Here is a 13,575-nt window from a genome sequence, read left to right as displayed (position 1 = left end):
TCCCTAGTTTCACTGATAATTTCCTACATATGTTCCTAGTCAAACAGTTCTACAAGGTTTACTGGGGAAAAGAATAACCTCTCATTTTCTTTCCCTGAACCAGTTGTCTTTACCTAGAAATAATCCTGTTAGACTCTTTTAGATCATTGTTTTATCATTTACTATCACATTGTTAAATAAGGTGGCTTGTATGGTTACTTCTTGCTTTTTCAATTCTACATATTATCACATTATACAAGTTGACGAGGCAGCTTTCTTTCAACCAGCCTAACCATACATCCCAAGTCTACTTTCTAACCTTTCACCTTAATTTTGCTTAGGTCAACATTCACAATTACATTATTATAAAGTTCAAATGTTACTTATACATTTTTACCTTCAGCCATGACATAGGAGATAGTAACAGACCAGGCCTACCAACATAAACAACTAGAAAATGAGACAAAATATATGAAATAACTGTTTTCAGACAAATAATATAGGTAATGAACAGCAAATCTGTGACTGCTGAGAGAAAAGAAATGAGAGAGATGAAAACCACTGAGTGTCTATCCTAGCTTTCTGCTCTTCCAGCACTTACTGGACCCTGACTGGGTCTAACAATCACATTGAGCAGAGGGGAAAGTGATCAAACCTGAAGAGGCTGAGGCAACTGAAATTTATGGGGCAAAATATCACAAAGCAGGAACCAGTCCAAAAAGAATTCCAGAAATTTACATAGAGGAATCCTGTGATAGCTAGTTCCCATAGGCAGCTCTCCAATAAAGACAATCTGATAGAGTTCAGGTCAATAACGAATTTGGGGAGGAAATAAAAAAGAAGTAATACCAATCACATGTAAACTTTTTCAGAATACAGAGGACGAGGAAACATTTCCTAACGCATTTTATGAAACCAGTATTACTTTGAAACCAAATCTAAAAACAATATAAAGCCACAAATAAATACCTCTCATGACACAGATATAAAAATCTTTCTGAAAACATTAGCAAATTTAAAAGAAAAAGGGTAATATATCATGATCAAATGAGGTTTATCCTTAGAAGGGAAGTCTGATTCAAAAATCAATCATCCAAAATCACCATTTCGGCAGAATGACAGAGAAAACACACGATCATTTCAAAAGAAACAGAAAAGGCATTTGGCAAAATGCAGCACCCACTCGTGATAAAAACTCAGTAAGCAAGGAAAACATCCTCAACCTGATGAAAAACCATCTACGAAAAACTCACAGCCAGTCACATACTTGTGAAATACTCAATGTCTTCTCAGTAAAACTGGAAACAAAGATAATTGTTCTTAGCACTTTATTCCAGTGTTCTACTGGAGGGCTTACCCAGTGCAATAAGGCAAGAAAAGTAATTTAAAAACATAAAGGTTGGAAAAGAAGAGGTAAAACTGTCTTTATTCACAGAAGACATGGTCATCTTAGGAAAGCCTAAAGAATCTGTTTAACAAAATCAATTATTCTATGTATGAACTAGAAAATGGAATTTTTAAAACATCACATGCTGAAGCTCAGGAAACATAAAATAGTTACAGATAAATATAACAAAACATGCTATACAACTCCATATGCTGAAAACTACAGAACATGGTTTTATAAATGTTTAAAGCCTAGAAAACTGGAAAGATAAACCTTATTTATGAACTAGATGAGCCAACATTTTCAAGATGTCATTTCTCCTCAAATTGACCTGTTTAATCAAGTTCAATCAAAAGCCGAGTAGGTTTTTTGTATAAAATTACAAACTAATTAAAAACTTTATGTGGAAATGCTAAGGTCTTAGATGTCCAAAATAAATTCTATAAAGAATAACACAGTTGAAAGATTTATCATACTAGATTTGAAGACTTAAGAATAATCAAGACAGTATGGTATTGGGATAAGGATAGAAACAATCGTCTGCGGATGGAAGTGGAAGAATTCTAGAAATGAACTTACACATTTATAAGCAACTCCTTTTTAAAGAAAGAGCTCAAAACCATTCAACAGTGAAGAGATAATCTTTTCTACAAATGATGCTGTAACAATATATCTGTATGGGGAAAAAAAAATCTCAACCCCTACAACATATCTGAGCCATTGTAGCATAATATGATTGCTTTTCTTGTACAGTTTTTTGTTTCCCCTAGTGTTAACTCATTAGATCTATATACATTTATTACTAATTCAACCATCAAATCTCCTCCAAATGTTCAAACGGCCTCATAACACAATTCTCTTTTAGAACACCAAGTATTCTCTCAATTTTATCTTTTTGTAGAAACCCCTCTCGTGCAACTTTCTGATCTGCCACATTCTGTACTGGTTGTCCTCTTTCCCATCATCTCAGGAATCCCATCGCACTGCTCCTCTATTTGATCACCTCTTTCCTTTATCCCATGTATTCTCTTTTCTTCATTCCTTCACGTTGGTGGGGCATATTCTGCAGGAGATTCCTGAGAGAGAAGGCACGGAAGGTAAAGAAAAAAAAATTTCGAGATCTATCAAGTCTGAAATGTCTTCATGTACCTTCACACTTAATTAACATGCAGATATGGAGTTCCAGGACGAAAATAAATTTCCTTCAGAAATATCTTCTAGCTTCAAGTCTTGCTTTTGAGAATTCTGAAATGATTCTGATGCCTGATCTTCATGTGTAGCCTACTTTTTTCCTCTTTGGAAGCTTGCAGAACTTCTTCGTTTTCAGTTTCTGTTTAAAAATAGAAAAGTTTGTGCCTGGCACTTGACGGGCCTTTTTAATCTGGAAATATATCCTTTGGTCTTGGGAATATTCTTCAATCATATTTCTGAAACAACTTTCCTTCTTTATTACTGTAGTCTGTTTCTAGAACACTAACTTATTTAGTATTTGACCTCCTGGATTGATCCTCAAATAAAGTTATCTCTTCTCTCATATATTCTATCTCCTTTGTCTTTTCGCACTACTTTTTAGGAAATGTTCTCAAATTCATCTCCCAACTCTTTCCTTGTTATTTCTGCTATATTTTAATTATTAGTAACTGTGTTTATCCTTCACTGAATTTTTTTAGACAATCCCATTCTTGTTTCATGGATGTAATATCCTCCATTATTTCTGAGATGAAAATAACAGTAACTTTGTTGAAGTTTTCATCTCTTTGGCCAGTCTGGCTTCCGTGTGAGTCATTACTGTATGATGCTACGTCAGTACACCACCTGGGTTCCCACATCTGCTGTTTCTACCAGGTATTTCCCCCAGAAATGTTGCACTAAAAGAACATACAAAGACAGTCTAAGGAATGACCAGGTAATTTATGCCTTAGTTTAGGGAAACATGAAGGTCTTTCTGATCTGTTTAGGCTCAGCAACTAGGACCAAAGAGAAACATTAAACTCTCTTGGTTTTTGAAGCCTGACCACCTCTCTGCTTTTCAAAACTACTAAAGCAAAGAGGCCCTTTATGTAAACAAGCAGGTTTCATTTGTGCACCCAAGCCAGGGCTTGCTTCAACCAACTCCCACCCTGCATCTCCAAGTTTACTTAAATCATCTTGATTTGCCATTTCACAGAGAGACCTCTGCAGGCCATCTCCCAGCAGGGCTGGGCTATGTGTACATGGCAGATTCACGGTCTTCTCCAGGCATCGGGCAACACCTGAGGTTTTCCTGTGTTAACATAACCACTGAGGCTGGTCTACAGAGATGTAAAGACTTGCTGGTCCCTGACTGAGATGGGCAGCTTCATAACTACGTGTGCTAAGTGTGCTCAGCACACTCTGGCAAAGCTAAACCGAGACTCTGTGTGGCCTGCACTGTCTGCTCTCCATGACCCACTCCAGCCATGAGACAAGTAGGAGCAAGGCCTAGTAGTCAGAGACCAAGCAGAAGTTCTAGCAGTTGTAGTTATATTAAGTCAACAAGAAAACAAAAAAATTCCTCCTGGTCTGACTTAACAATAACCACTTCAGCTAAAGATTATAACTTAGAAACCCTAAAGGAGGTTGCCTCATAATTCTTTAATAAGGATTTTTTTTCTTTCTACAAATGTTGGAGAGCTTTGGTGCTCTTCCTTAGACAATCTCTCATCTTTTCTATTGACCCTCTCTTGTGATCTCATCTAGTATTACTTTATAAATAACATGCTATATGCTAACTCTCAAATTTATTATTTCCATACCAGAACCAAATTTGAATATTCACCTAACCAATTTCTCCATTTGGATTTCTAATAGGAATCTCAAACTTAACATGTCTAAAACTGAGTTCCTGATCTCAAAAACCTGTTCCAACTGAGGTTTTCCCCATCTCACTCAATGGCCATTCTTTACTTCCCTTACAGTCACCAACTCTTCTACTTGTCCTGTATAGTGGATATTAAACCTTATGAATCTTTTTATGTCTGGAAATATTTTATTATGCTTTTACATGTGAATGAAATTAAGAATTCCTCAAAGTTATTCACTCTCAAAAATTTGGAAAAACAAATTTCTCAATTATTTTCTCTTTTCTATTGTTACAAAACAAAAACACCAGTATCAATTTTATTCTTGTTCCTTTGTAGTCTATGCACTTTTCTCCCAAAAGCTTTGAGAACTTTGTCTTTATTCTAGATATTCTAAAATTTTACAATTCTATTAATAGATGTTGATATTTTTCAGTCATCTTGTCTCCTACTCACACAGCCCTTCTAAGGACAACTGCTTTTCACAAGAAATTTTCTTCTAGTGGTTCTTTTATTCCTTCCCATCCATTCTTATTTCACTGCTTCTGTAGCTTTTCTCAGCAGATTAGAACCAGTAGATCTTTTATGTTGCTTAACTTCTCTTTCATGCTTTTTTTAAAAAAAAAATCTTTTTGTACTATATGCTACAAAAAAAAAATACTCAGCAAAATCTTCCAACTTATTGATTTGTTCTTGAACTTTGTTCATTCTGTTCTTCAGCCCACTCATAAGATTGTTCATTTGCAAGATCTCTAATCTGCTCTTTAAAAAAAGTTCCTTCTACATAGATATGCCATTCTCTTTTATTTGTTTGAGAAGCATTAACGACACTGTTAAATGTTTCTTTCTCTTTGCTTACCTCTGTTAGGTTCTTTTATTTACTGATTTTTGGTACTGATGTTGGTTTTCCTGAAATGTCTGTTAATTCTTGGTTCTTACACATTTTTACATGTAAGAACTCTGTCAACGGTCTATAAATGCTATTTGTGTTTACTGCAGGATGCTCTTTTGTGACTACAAAGAGGACAAACTGGTGGACAGAATATATCAATAATTCATCTTCTGAGTATAGGAGGTCTTAGTTCCTCCAGGGTAACTCCAACTACCTTAAGGCTCTGACCCAAATTTATAACCAGTGTTCCAGCTAGAGAGCATCTGTCTCTGCTACATGGCATAAAAGTTAGGTTGGATCCATATCCTCCTCCAATGCAACACTCAGGCAACCACACTGATTTTCCTTAGGATCTTAAAAGTACCACTACTCTTATCTTTTCTCAGCAGCCTTATCCTGAGTATGTTTGAGCTAATGCTTCTTTCTTAAAATTGATCCCAATGGCCTACTGTCTTTCCGATTCTTCACACTTGCTTGTCCTCCCAGAAAGGCACATTTTTATCAATAACCAGCTCTGCTAAAATTATTTTGCTTTATTCTTAAAATTTTTCTACTTTTTTCTCTACTTTCTAAGAATTTAAGGTGATTCTAGGTAACCCCCTAAAAGTGAAGTGAATTTTTTTGCCATTTCCCCAAATAATTGATTTTTCTCTAATGACTACTTAACAAGTGGTCTTCTTATTAAGACTCCTCTTCACACCAAAAGAAAAAGAGAGAAACGTAATGAAGTCAAACAACTTCGCAAGCCTTATAGTCTTGGGCTATACTAAAAATTACCACTTCCAACAAAATAGTTCAATACAATCGTCTTCTTCTGAAATAACCAGGAACCAATTTTTAAAATATGACTGAATGCTTTTTAAAATCCACTAACACAAATTTATTACAAATTTTGACCAAAGCTAATATTAAAGTTTTCACTTGCTTTTCATTCACATCCCTAAAATACATTAATCATACAAAAAGATATAACATATATACATTATAAATATTATCTGTTATATATACTACATATATATACTGTATATAAACTCAACAATTAAGTAGATCTAACCTTTTTTCATTCAGGTAACATATATTAATGCCCACTAGATTAAAAAAACAATTGGATAATGCATTGTCTTCTGAGAGATAATCTCTCTGGTAAGAAAACTGAGAGATAAAATAAATATTCTAGGTATCTAAAACACATTCCTGCTTTCTCAAAATTTGTAGTAACGAACATAATAAGAGCTTTTTGAAATGGGTAAACAGAAAAGTTTAAGCCATACCAATAGAACTGAAAAGCAAAGGCAAAAAAAAATTAGATATTTGCATTAACCCCGAGATCACAAATAAAGTCCTTCAAAATAGAAATGCAGCAATCCTACTTACTCTATTAAGTCACTCACTGTACAATAACTGTTGTGCCCGCTTATGTGAACAAGACCCAGGAATAGTAAAAATCATAGAACTATTTAGAGTTAGAAAAGACTCAAAAGATTTATATTTGAATCCCAAACCTATTACCCACTAGCTGATGCCTGTGGACAAGTTACTTGAAAGGCCTAGTTTCAATATACATTGAAGATAGCATTACAGCCTAGAGTTGTAAAGACTCAACAAATGAGTAACCATTACCTTCTGAAGTAGGATTTCTGTCATTTTAACCCATGACCTCTTTTAGTAAATGTCAAAACTTTTCCTCTATTTTGTACTAGAAAATTAAAGTGAATTTCCCCTCAGCTAAATCTACTGCCTCTCCAACTCCTAATTCTCTTAAATATCTAGCACACTGATCTTGTGAATCTCTCCAAATAAGAAAGCTAAAGGTCAACCAAAGAGGTTATATGACTTTACCAAGGTCATATAGTGTCTTTCTACTTCATTATCATCTTAAAAATATACTGCTACACATAAAGTCACCTGAGGTCTGTAGATTCTTTTAAATCTACTTATATACATGGGGCAAAAAAAAACTACACGAAGTTACTTTGGAGTATTTACCTTCCTACATGCAGGACAAAGTCCATTTTCATCAGTGCGAATTCGGTGCCAACAAAATCGGCAAATCTGATAGCCACAGGTGCAAGGAAAAAAGTTGATATCATCTATCTCCAAGGGCTCCATGCAAAGAGGACATTCCACAGGGTCTTCCTTCGCATCAGGACTGCGAGACATCTTCACGTTTATTAAACAGCAGCAAAAGTTTATAATAACTTAAGGGAGAAGGAAGTTCAGCACTGAGAACTAAACTGTAGAACTTCAAAGACCTGCATGAGAAGAAACAAAGTATACTGTTTACTATTGGAAAAAAATGGCATTTCAATCATCAGGAACCATATTAACAAAAAATTTGTACAATCTGAAGCAAATTTTGCTATCATCTCAGATGAGATTTCAGAATGGAATTCTGAAGTTTTTTTGAATGTCAAAATAAGAAGTCTAGCATCACTAATCTTTTGTACTCAACAGAAAGACAAAAGAACTTCCTTTTTTCTACATGAAATATTTAATACTAACCTAGTACCTAATCATAGCACATTTTAGGAGAATAAATAATATATAGCTTTAAAACACACTCTACACTGTCTTATCTTTGACCTAAAAGCTAATAATGCTGCCACATAACTAAAAGGCTACAGAATTCTAAAATGTGTCAGAAAATAAATGTGTTTACAGAATAAACCTAAAGAAATAGAAAAGGCTTCAGTCATCTATAATTACGTTAATATCAAACCTTCACCACAGAAAAAGACTAGAGCTGAAAAAATATGCCATAGAACTCAATGGTTTACGATCAAATATGTATTATTATGCCAATGAAAACCTCTGGTAAAATAAGCACATATAAAGCCAAAAAAGGATTTCTATGGTAATGGTACAAAATCCTACAAAAAACAGGAAGGGGGAAGAAACCAAAAAGATTCCATACTCCAAAGTGTTTTGAAAAATTAAATAATTTCTCATTTTAGATTATGGATAGTTGAAAATCTTTATGTAACAATACAGTAAAGTCAATGGTAAATTAAAACATGTTGAAATCACTATTTTAGCCTCCAAAATAAAGTCAATGTAATCTCTACCAAAATAATACAATTCAACAAGCTGATTCTGAAGTTTACAAGAAAGAGTAAATGCATACAAACTGCTTTAAAACTTCTAGGGGGAAATGTAGAAATTTGTGCTATCAGATACTGAACTGTACTACAAAGCTAGAGTAATTTTTAAAATTTGACATGGGTATAAAAATAGACAAAAGACTAAACAACCTAAACACTCTAGAAACAGAACCATGAATTTATGAGATTTTAATATTTAGTAACACTGACATTTACAAATCAATATGATAAGGACACACCAGTTTATAAGCAATAATAAAATTCTGGTCTATTTATTTTAAAGATCAATCTACACAGAAAGAAATGGTCAACTTAGTAATGTGGAAAGAAGAAAACACAAAATTAAAGGCAAGCAAGAGAGTAAAGGATATATTCACTATATAGAAAACTTAGGGTCCAGGGTATATAAACAAATCTCACAAAGCAATTTTAAAAAGGCAATTAAGTCGACCAAAATGAGAACAAAAGACAATGAGTAATTCACAGAATTATAAATAATTACAACATATGAAGATGATCAACCTCTTTGGTTAGTAAATAGTGAGAGAGCATTCCCCCCCCCCCTTAGCCTATCAAAGAAGTTAGTCTCCCCAGGAAGTAAAGATTATCACTGATCTAAGTTCCTCTTTCAGCAAAAACGAGAGCACAAAAAGTACCTTGCCTTAAGTTGCCTGGCTCTTAAGTGGTGCAGCCTGGATTCATTCCGGCAAGTCTTAGCCCCTGAATCTGTGCTGTTAACCATGCCTTTGTACCACCTTAGAATCTATCCCACACAAATACACCTGTGCACCAAGTACTTTGCTCTGTTTGGCAGCACTGTTCCTAGAGCAGAAAACTGCAAAGTAACTGTCCATCAGTTGGGAAATCATTAAATAATGATATAGTCATAAACTGGATGTCCTGAATCAGAAGATGCCTATTATATAGTTGTCGGGTTTTTGCAAAAGCAAGCTAGAGGGGCGCCTGGGTGCCTAAGTCGGTTAACCATCTGATTCTTGATTTTGGCTCAGGTTGTCATCTCCAGGTCATGGGATCGAACCCCACAATGGACTCCCCACTTAGTGCAGAGTCTGCTTGGCCCTCTCCCTCTGCTCCTCCCCCCTACCCCCCATCGCTTGCGCTCTTCTCTTTCAAATAAATAAATAAATAAATAAATAAATAAATAAATAAATAAATAATTTATTTAATGTGCTTTATTTTCTTAGAGAAATCAAATATACACACATACAAGGTTTATATGTTTATGTGGAAGCTATTGTCTATGTTACCCTCCAGCTTGATTTATTTATTTTTAAAGATTTATTTATTTGTCAGAGAATGAGAGCACAAGCAGGGGGAGTGGCAGGCAGAGGGAGAAGCAGGCCCTTCACTGAGCAGGGAGTCTGATGCAGGACTCGATCCCAGGACCCTGGCTGAGCTGAACGCAGATGCTTAACCAACTGAGCCACCTAGGCATCCCATAAATCTGACTTTTAATAATTAGAAGAAAAATATCTTCCTATGACTCTATAATTATTTCAAAATAATTTTTTTAAAAGACATGGTACATGTATTTATAAACAATTCAGGAATCCTGGTTTGCAGACCCAATTTTGCTACTATCAGTTTCCTCATACATAAAATCTGTTTCTTCATATGTTAAAATTTGAGCTGATTTCTTATAGCTCCTCCAACTTGAACATCCCAAACTATACCTGCAGAAAAAACAGACTCAAACATAGTTTCCACTAACTGGAAACTACTTCAGCAGTGCTATCTACACTTCTAATGTACTTCTGATTACATGGCATCACTTCCACAACAGCTTACTTGAGTTTTAGTGAGATAATTTATGGGATGCTGAGAGATAAACAGCTGGGATTTATGAATTGAAAAGTTTTCCAAAAAGTAAAATAGATGATGTACTGAAGTTTTACTTTTTGATTGCTTGCTTTTTAAAAAAACTTTTTAAAAGATTTTATTTATTTATTTATTTATTTATTTATTTATTTTATTTATTAGAGAGAGAGACAGAGAACAAGCAGAGGGAGGGGCAGAGGGAGAGGGAGAAGCAGACTCCCCGCTATGCAGGGAGCCGGACATGGTGCTCCATCCCAGGACCCTGGGATCATGACCTGAGTCAAAGGCAGACACTTAACCGACTGAGCCACCTAGACACCCCTAAACATTTTTTTAAAAGGTCTGCAAGAGTACATATTTTCAGTTTAGAGGGAGGAAAGGGACTAAAACAGCAAGAAGTCCCTTAAGATGGTTAATACAAGTACGAGTGCATTTTGTACACTTCTAGTACCATGGAGAGACGCCATGCAAGCCTGTTGCCAAAGTAATCACAGAACTGGCAAAATGTAAGAGAGAAGTCTAATGTGGTAGAACACTGGAATACAAGGTAGAAGAGCTGGTTTCTGCCTCATCCCTCCACTAAATGGCTATATGATCTTGGAAAGGACACTCGAAAGCTCTAGGACTCAATTTATTCGTCGGAAAAACGCTAAGACACGCAAAATTAAATGAAAATTCAAGTATAGATAAATTTCCTCTATGTAACACTACTGAACTAGCTTTAAAATAAGCTTTGGAATAAACTCTCTCCTCTCCAAATACCTTAGCCCAAATTTTTCATTTAAGGAAGAATAATTTTATTTCATAAATATTAATATTTATATTAAAACTATATTGTATAAATTATATATTTATAGTATATTAAAATAAAAATAAAACAAAATGAGTTAATAAGATTTACAAAGGTATAAGACACAGAAAGAGAAGATGTTTTTAATTGAAAAAGGAAAGTAAAGTCAGTGACTTCCTGGAGGAGGTGTGGGGGTTCTTAGGACAGGAGTGATTAGCTATTGATTCAGTAATTTTGAAAAAAAAAAAAAAGTTCATTACACTACCTAACCTTCACAGTGACTTGGTAAGACACATTATCCCCTTTATAAAAGGTGAACATGAGGCTACATGGCAAACGTGGCTCCAAGGGTTAAAACACACAATTCAAAAGTAAGACCACCAGCTTCAGAACCCATGCCCTTTCCAGCATGGTAAAACAGAAATTATGATCACTGAAGTCGCAGCTACATATCTTTGTGTATGAAATGCACATTTCCAAAAAGTGAAAATGTTGTTACTTTTTCAAAAAAGTCAATACTAGAGAAAATCTCTACCTCATTACCTGAGTTCTTATTCTCTACATCAACTGCAACTAATAACACAACACAGTATAAATCTGACATAAATATAATGCTCCTAAAACACCAAAGAGCTCACATTCTATGTAGTGAAGTACACAAAATTAAAATCCTGTACTCAAAACCATGCTCAAAAATCACTCCTATAGTGCTGCACATGTGGTTTTGTGCTTAGGACCCTGTTAAAAAAATCTGTATAAACACATATTGTAAAATGTAAAGTACTGCAGCCACTATGGAAAATGGTTTGGTGGTTCCTCAAAAAGCTAAATACAGAATTAGCATATGATCCACTTCTGGATAGAGACACCAAAACTGAAAGCAGGGACTTGAACACATACTTGTACAGCAATGTTCACAGCAGCATTATTCACAACAGCTGAAGATGGAAACAGCCCAAGTGTCCACAGACAGATGAATATAAAATGTAGTGTACACCTAGAATATATTCGGCCATAAAAAGAATAAAATTCTGATACATGCTACAATGTGGATGAACCTTGAAAACACTGTACTAAGTGAAATAAGCCAGTCACAACAAGAAAAGTATATGATTCCACTGATATGAGGTATCTAGAATAGGCAAATTCACTGACACAGACAGGAGAGTAGAGGTTACCTTGGGTTGGGGTGAGGGAGAATGAGGAGCTACTGCTTAATGGATACAAAGTTTCTGGTTGGGATGGTAAAAAAGGTTTTAGAAATAGAAAGTGGTGATGGTTACACAACATTGTGAATGTACTTAATGCTACTGAATTGTACACTTAAAAAATACTTAAAATGACAAATTTTAGGTTAGATATATTTTATAATTAAAAAGTCAATAAAAGAAAAATATACACTACATACACTTAAATGGGCTATAAACAGCACTTTTGAGAAAAACTTTTAAGTATTTGGTTCCTTAAAGTCATTAATCCTTTAATTTTTTGCCAATCTCATAGCTGATTTTGTCATTAGGTAAATGTGTATATGATTCAACTCCACTGCACAGCAAATTATACCGCTGGATACACTACACAACCAAAATACACTGTAACAACACGTAATAGAAAGCTATTTACAGATATGATACACGCGCACACACACACACACGAAGAGTATCCAGAATAGATCTTAAGTGTCCATAAAAACCATATACTCAATATATATACACAGAACTATAAACTTTTTTAAAACCTGTAAGTATAATACCACACCACTTAGAGTTTACTTAATCACTGTTTTATAACTATAAAATTCTTACTTAACAACCTGTCCTATCTCACTAGAATGGAAACTTCAGGAGAGCAGAGAAATTACCTGGCACATCACATTTACGACAGCATACCAAGCAGCTACAACACGGCTGGTGGTAAAGAGTAAGTACTCACTTATTTGATGAATGAATAATAAAAAAAAAGGAATAAATTATTTGTTGTATGTCATTTATGACTGACAACCTTCTTCAAAAATAGGAAACAATATTCTAAGTTACCCACTGTTTCTATATTAGGCACCTATTTCACAAAGCATATTACTTATATAATAAACTACACAAAGGCAAAAAACAGACTAAACACTAGCTATGGACAGTTTGCTACATAAAAAAGCAAGGTAAGCTGATTACTAAATATCAACAACAATACTTCCCCATTTTAAATTAAGTACCAAAGTACCATTATATACATACCGGAAATATACACACACTATGGAACTCAAGACCATCTGTATTACCTATAGGAACAGGAGGAAAGTTTTTTTATGTTTTAGAAAAATACCTACCTAAGAATTTAAAGTCTCCTTCATAAAGGTTAAGATGCCATTATACATAAAAGAATTATCTGGGACTGCTTTTGACCTCTCCACCAATGTGTTCATTTAGTAAATTATTTTACTTTCAGAAGATGTAAATCACAATCAGCATCCAAGTTGTCTCACATACTATAACATGTCCCCTAAGCATTTTTTGCAGAAGAGGTAGATAAGGGTGGAAGAAGATGAACAGAATCTTTTTCCTGTAGAAAGTTACCCCCAGGAGGGAAGAGACTGTCTTACTTATTACCATACCCAAAAATCAACAGTTGGTGGCAAGTAACTATTTGTCAAGTGGAAGGAGAGCAAGAAAGAACGGATGGATGGATGGATGGATGGATGGATGGATGGATGGAAGGAAGGAAGGAAGGGAGTAAAGGAAGGGTAAGTACCTATTTATTCATCCATAAATGTG

General features: G+C 34.7%; 1 protein-coding gene across 7 annotated transcripts in view; it reads right to left on the bottom strand.

Moving 5' to 3' along the window:
• CNOT4 (CCR4-NOT transcription complex subunit 4) overlaps positions 1-13,575 on the bottom strand; it is a 136,624-nt gene that overhangs the window by 71,964 nt on the left and 51,085 nt on the right. For all 7 annotated transcript variants that reach the window (XM_040643966.1, XM_040643969.1, XM_040643968.1 and 4 more), the window contains one exon: positions 7,064-7,329. In XM_040643966.1, coding sequence (XP_040499900.1) covers positions 7,064-7,237 — 174 coding nt within the window. In that variant the 5' untranslated portion in view covers positions 7,238-7,329. The remainder of the gene's footprint in view (positions 1-7,063; positions 7,330-13,575) is intronic.

This window comes from Ursus maritimus, unplaced genomic scaffold (assembly GCF_017311325.1).
Source record: "Ursus maritimus isolate PB19 unplaced genomic scaffold, ASM1731132v1 scaffold_3, whole genome shotgun sequence".
Lineage (NCBI taxonomy): Eukaryota > Metazoa > Chordata > Mammalia > Carnivora > Ursidae > Ursus > Ursus maritimus.
Note: the sequence above shows the minus strand (reverse complement) of the source record. Positions and strands in the feature narration are given on the sequence as shown.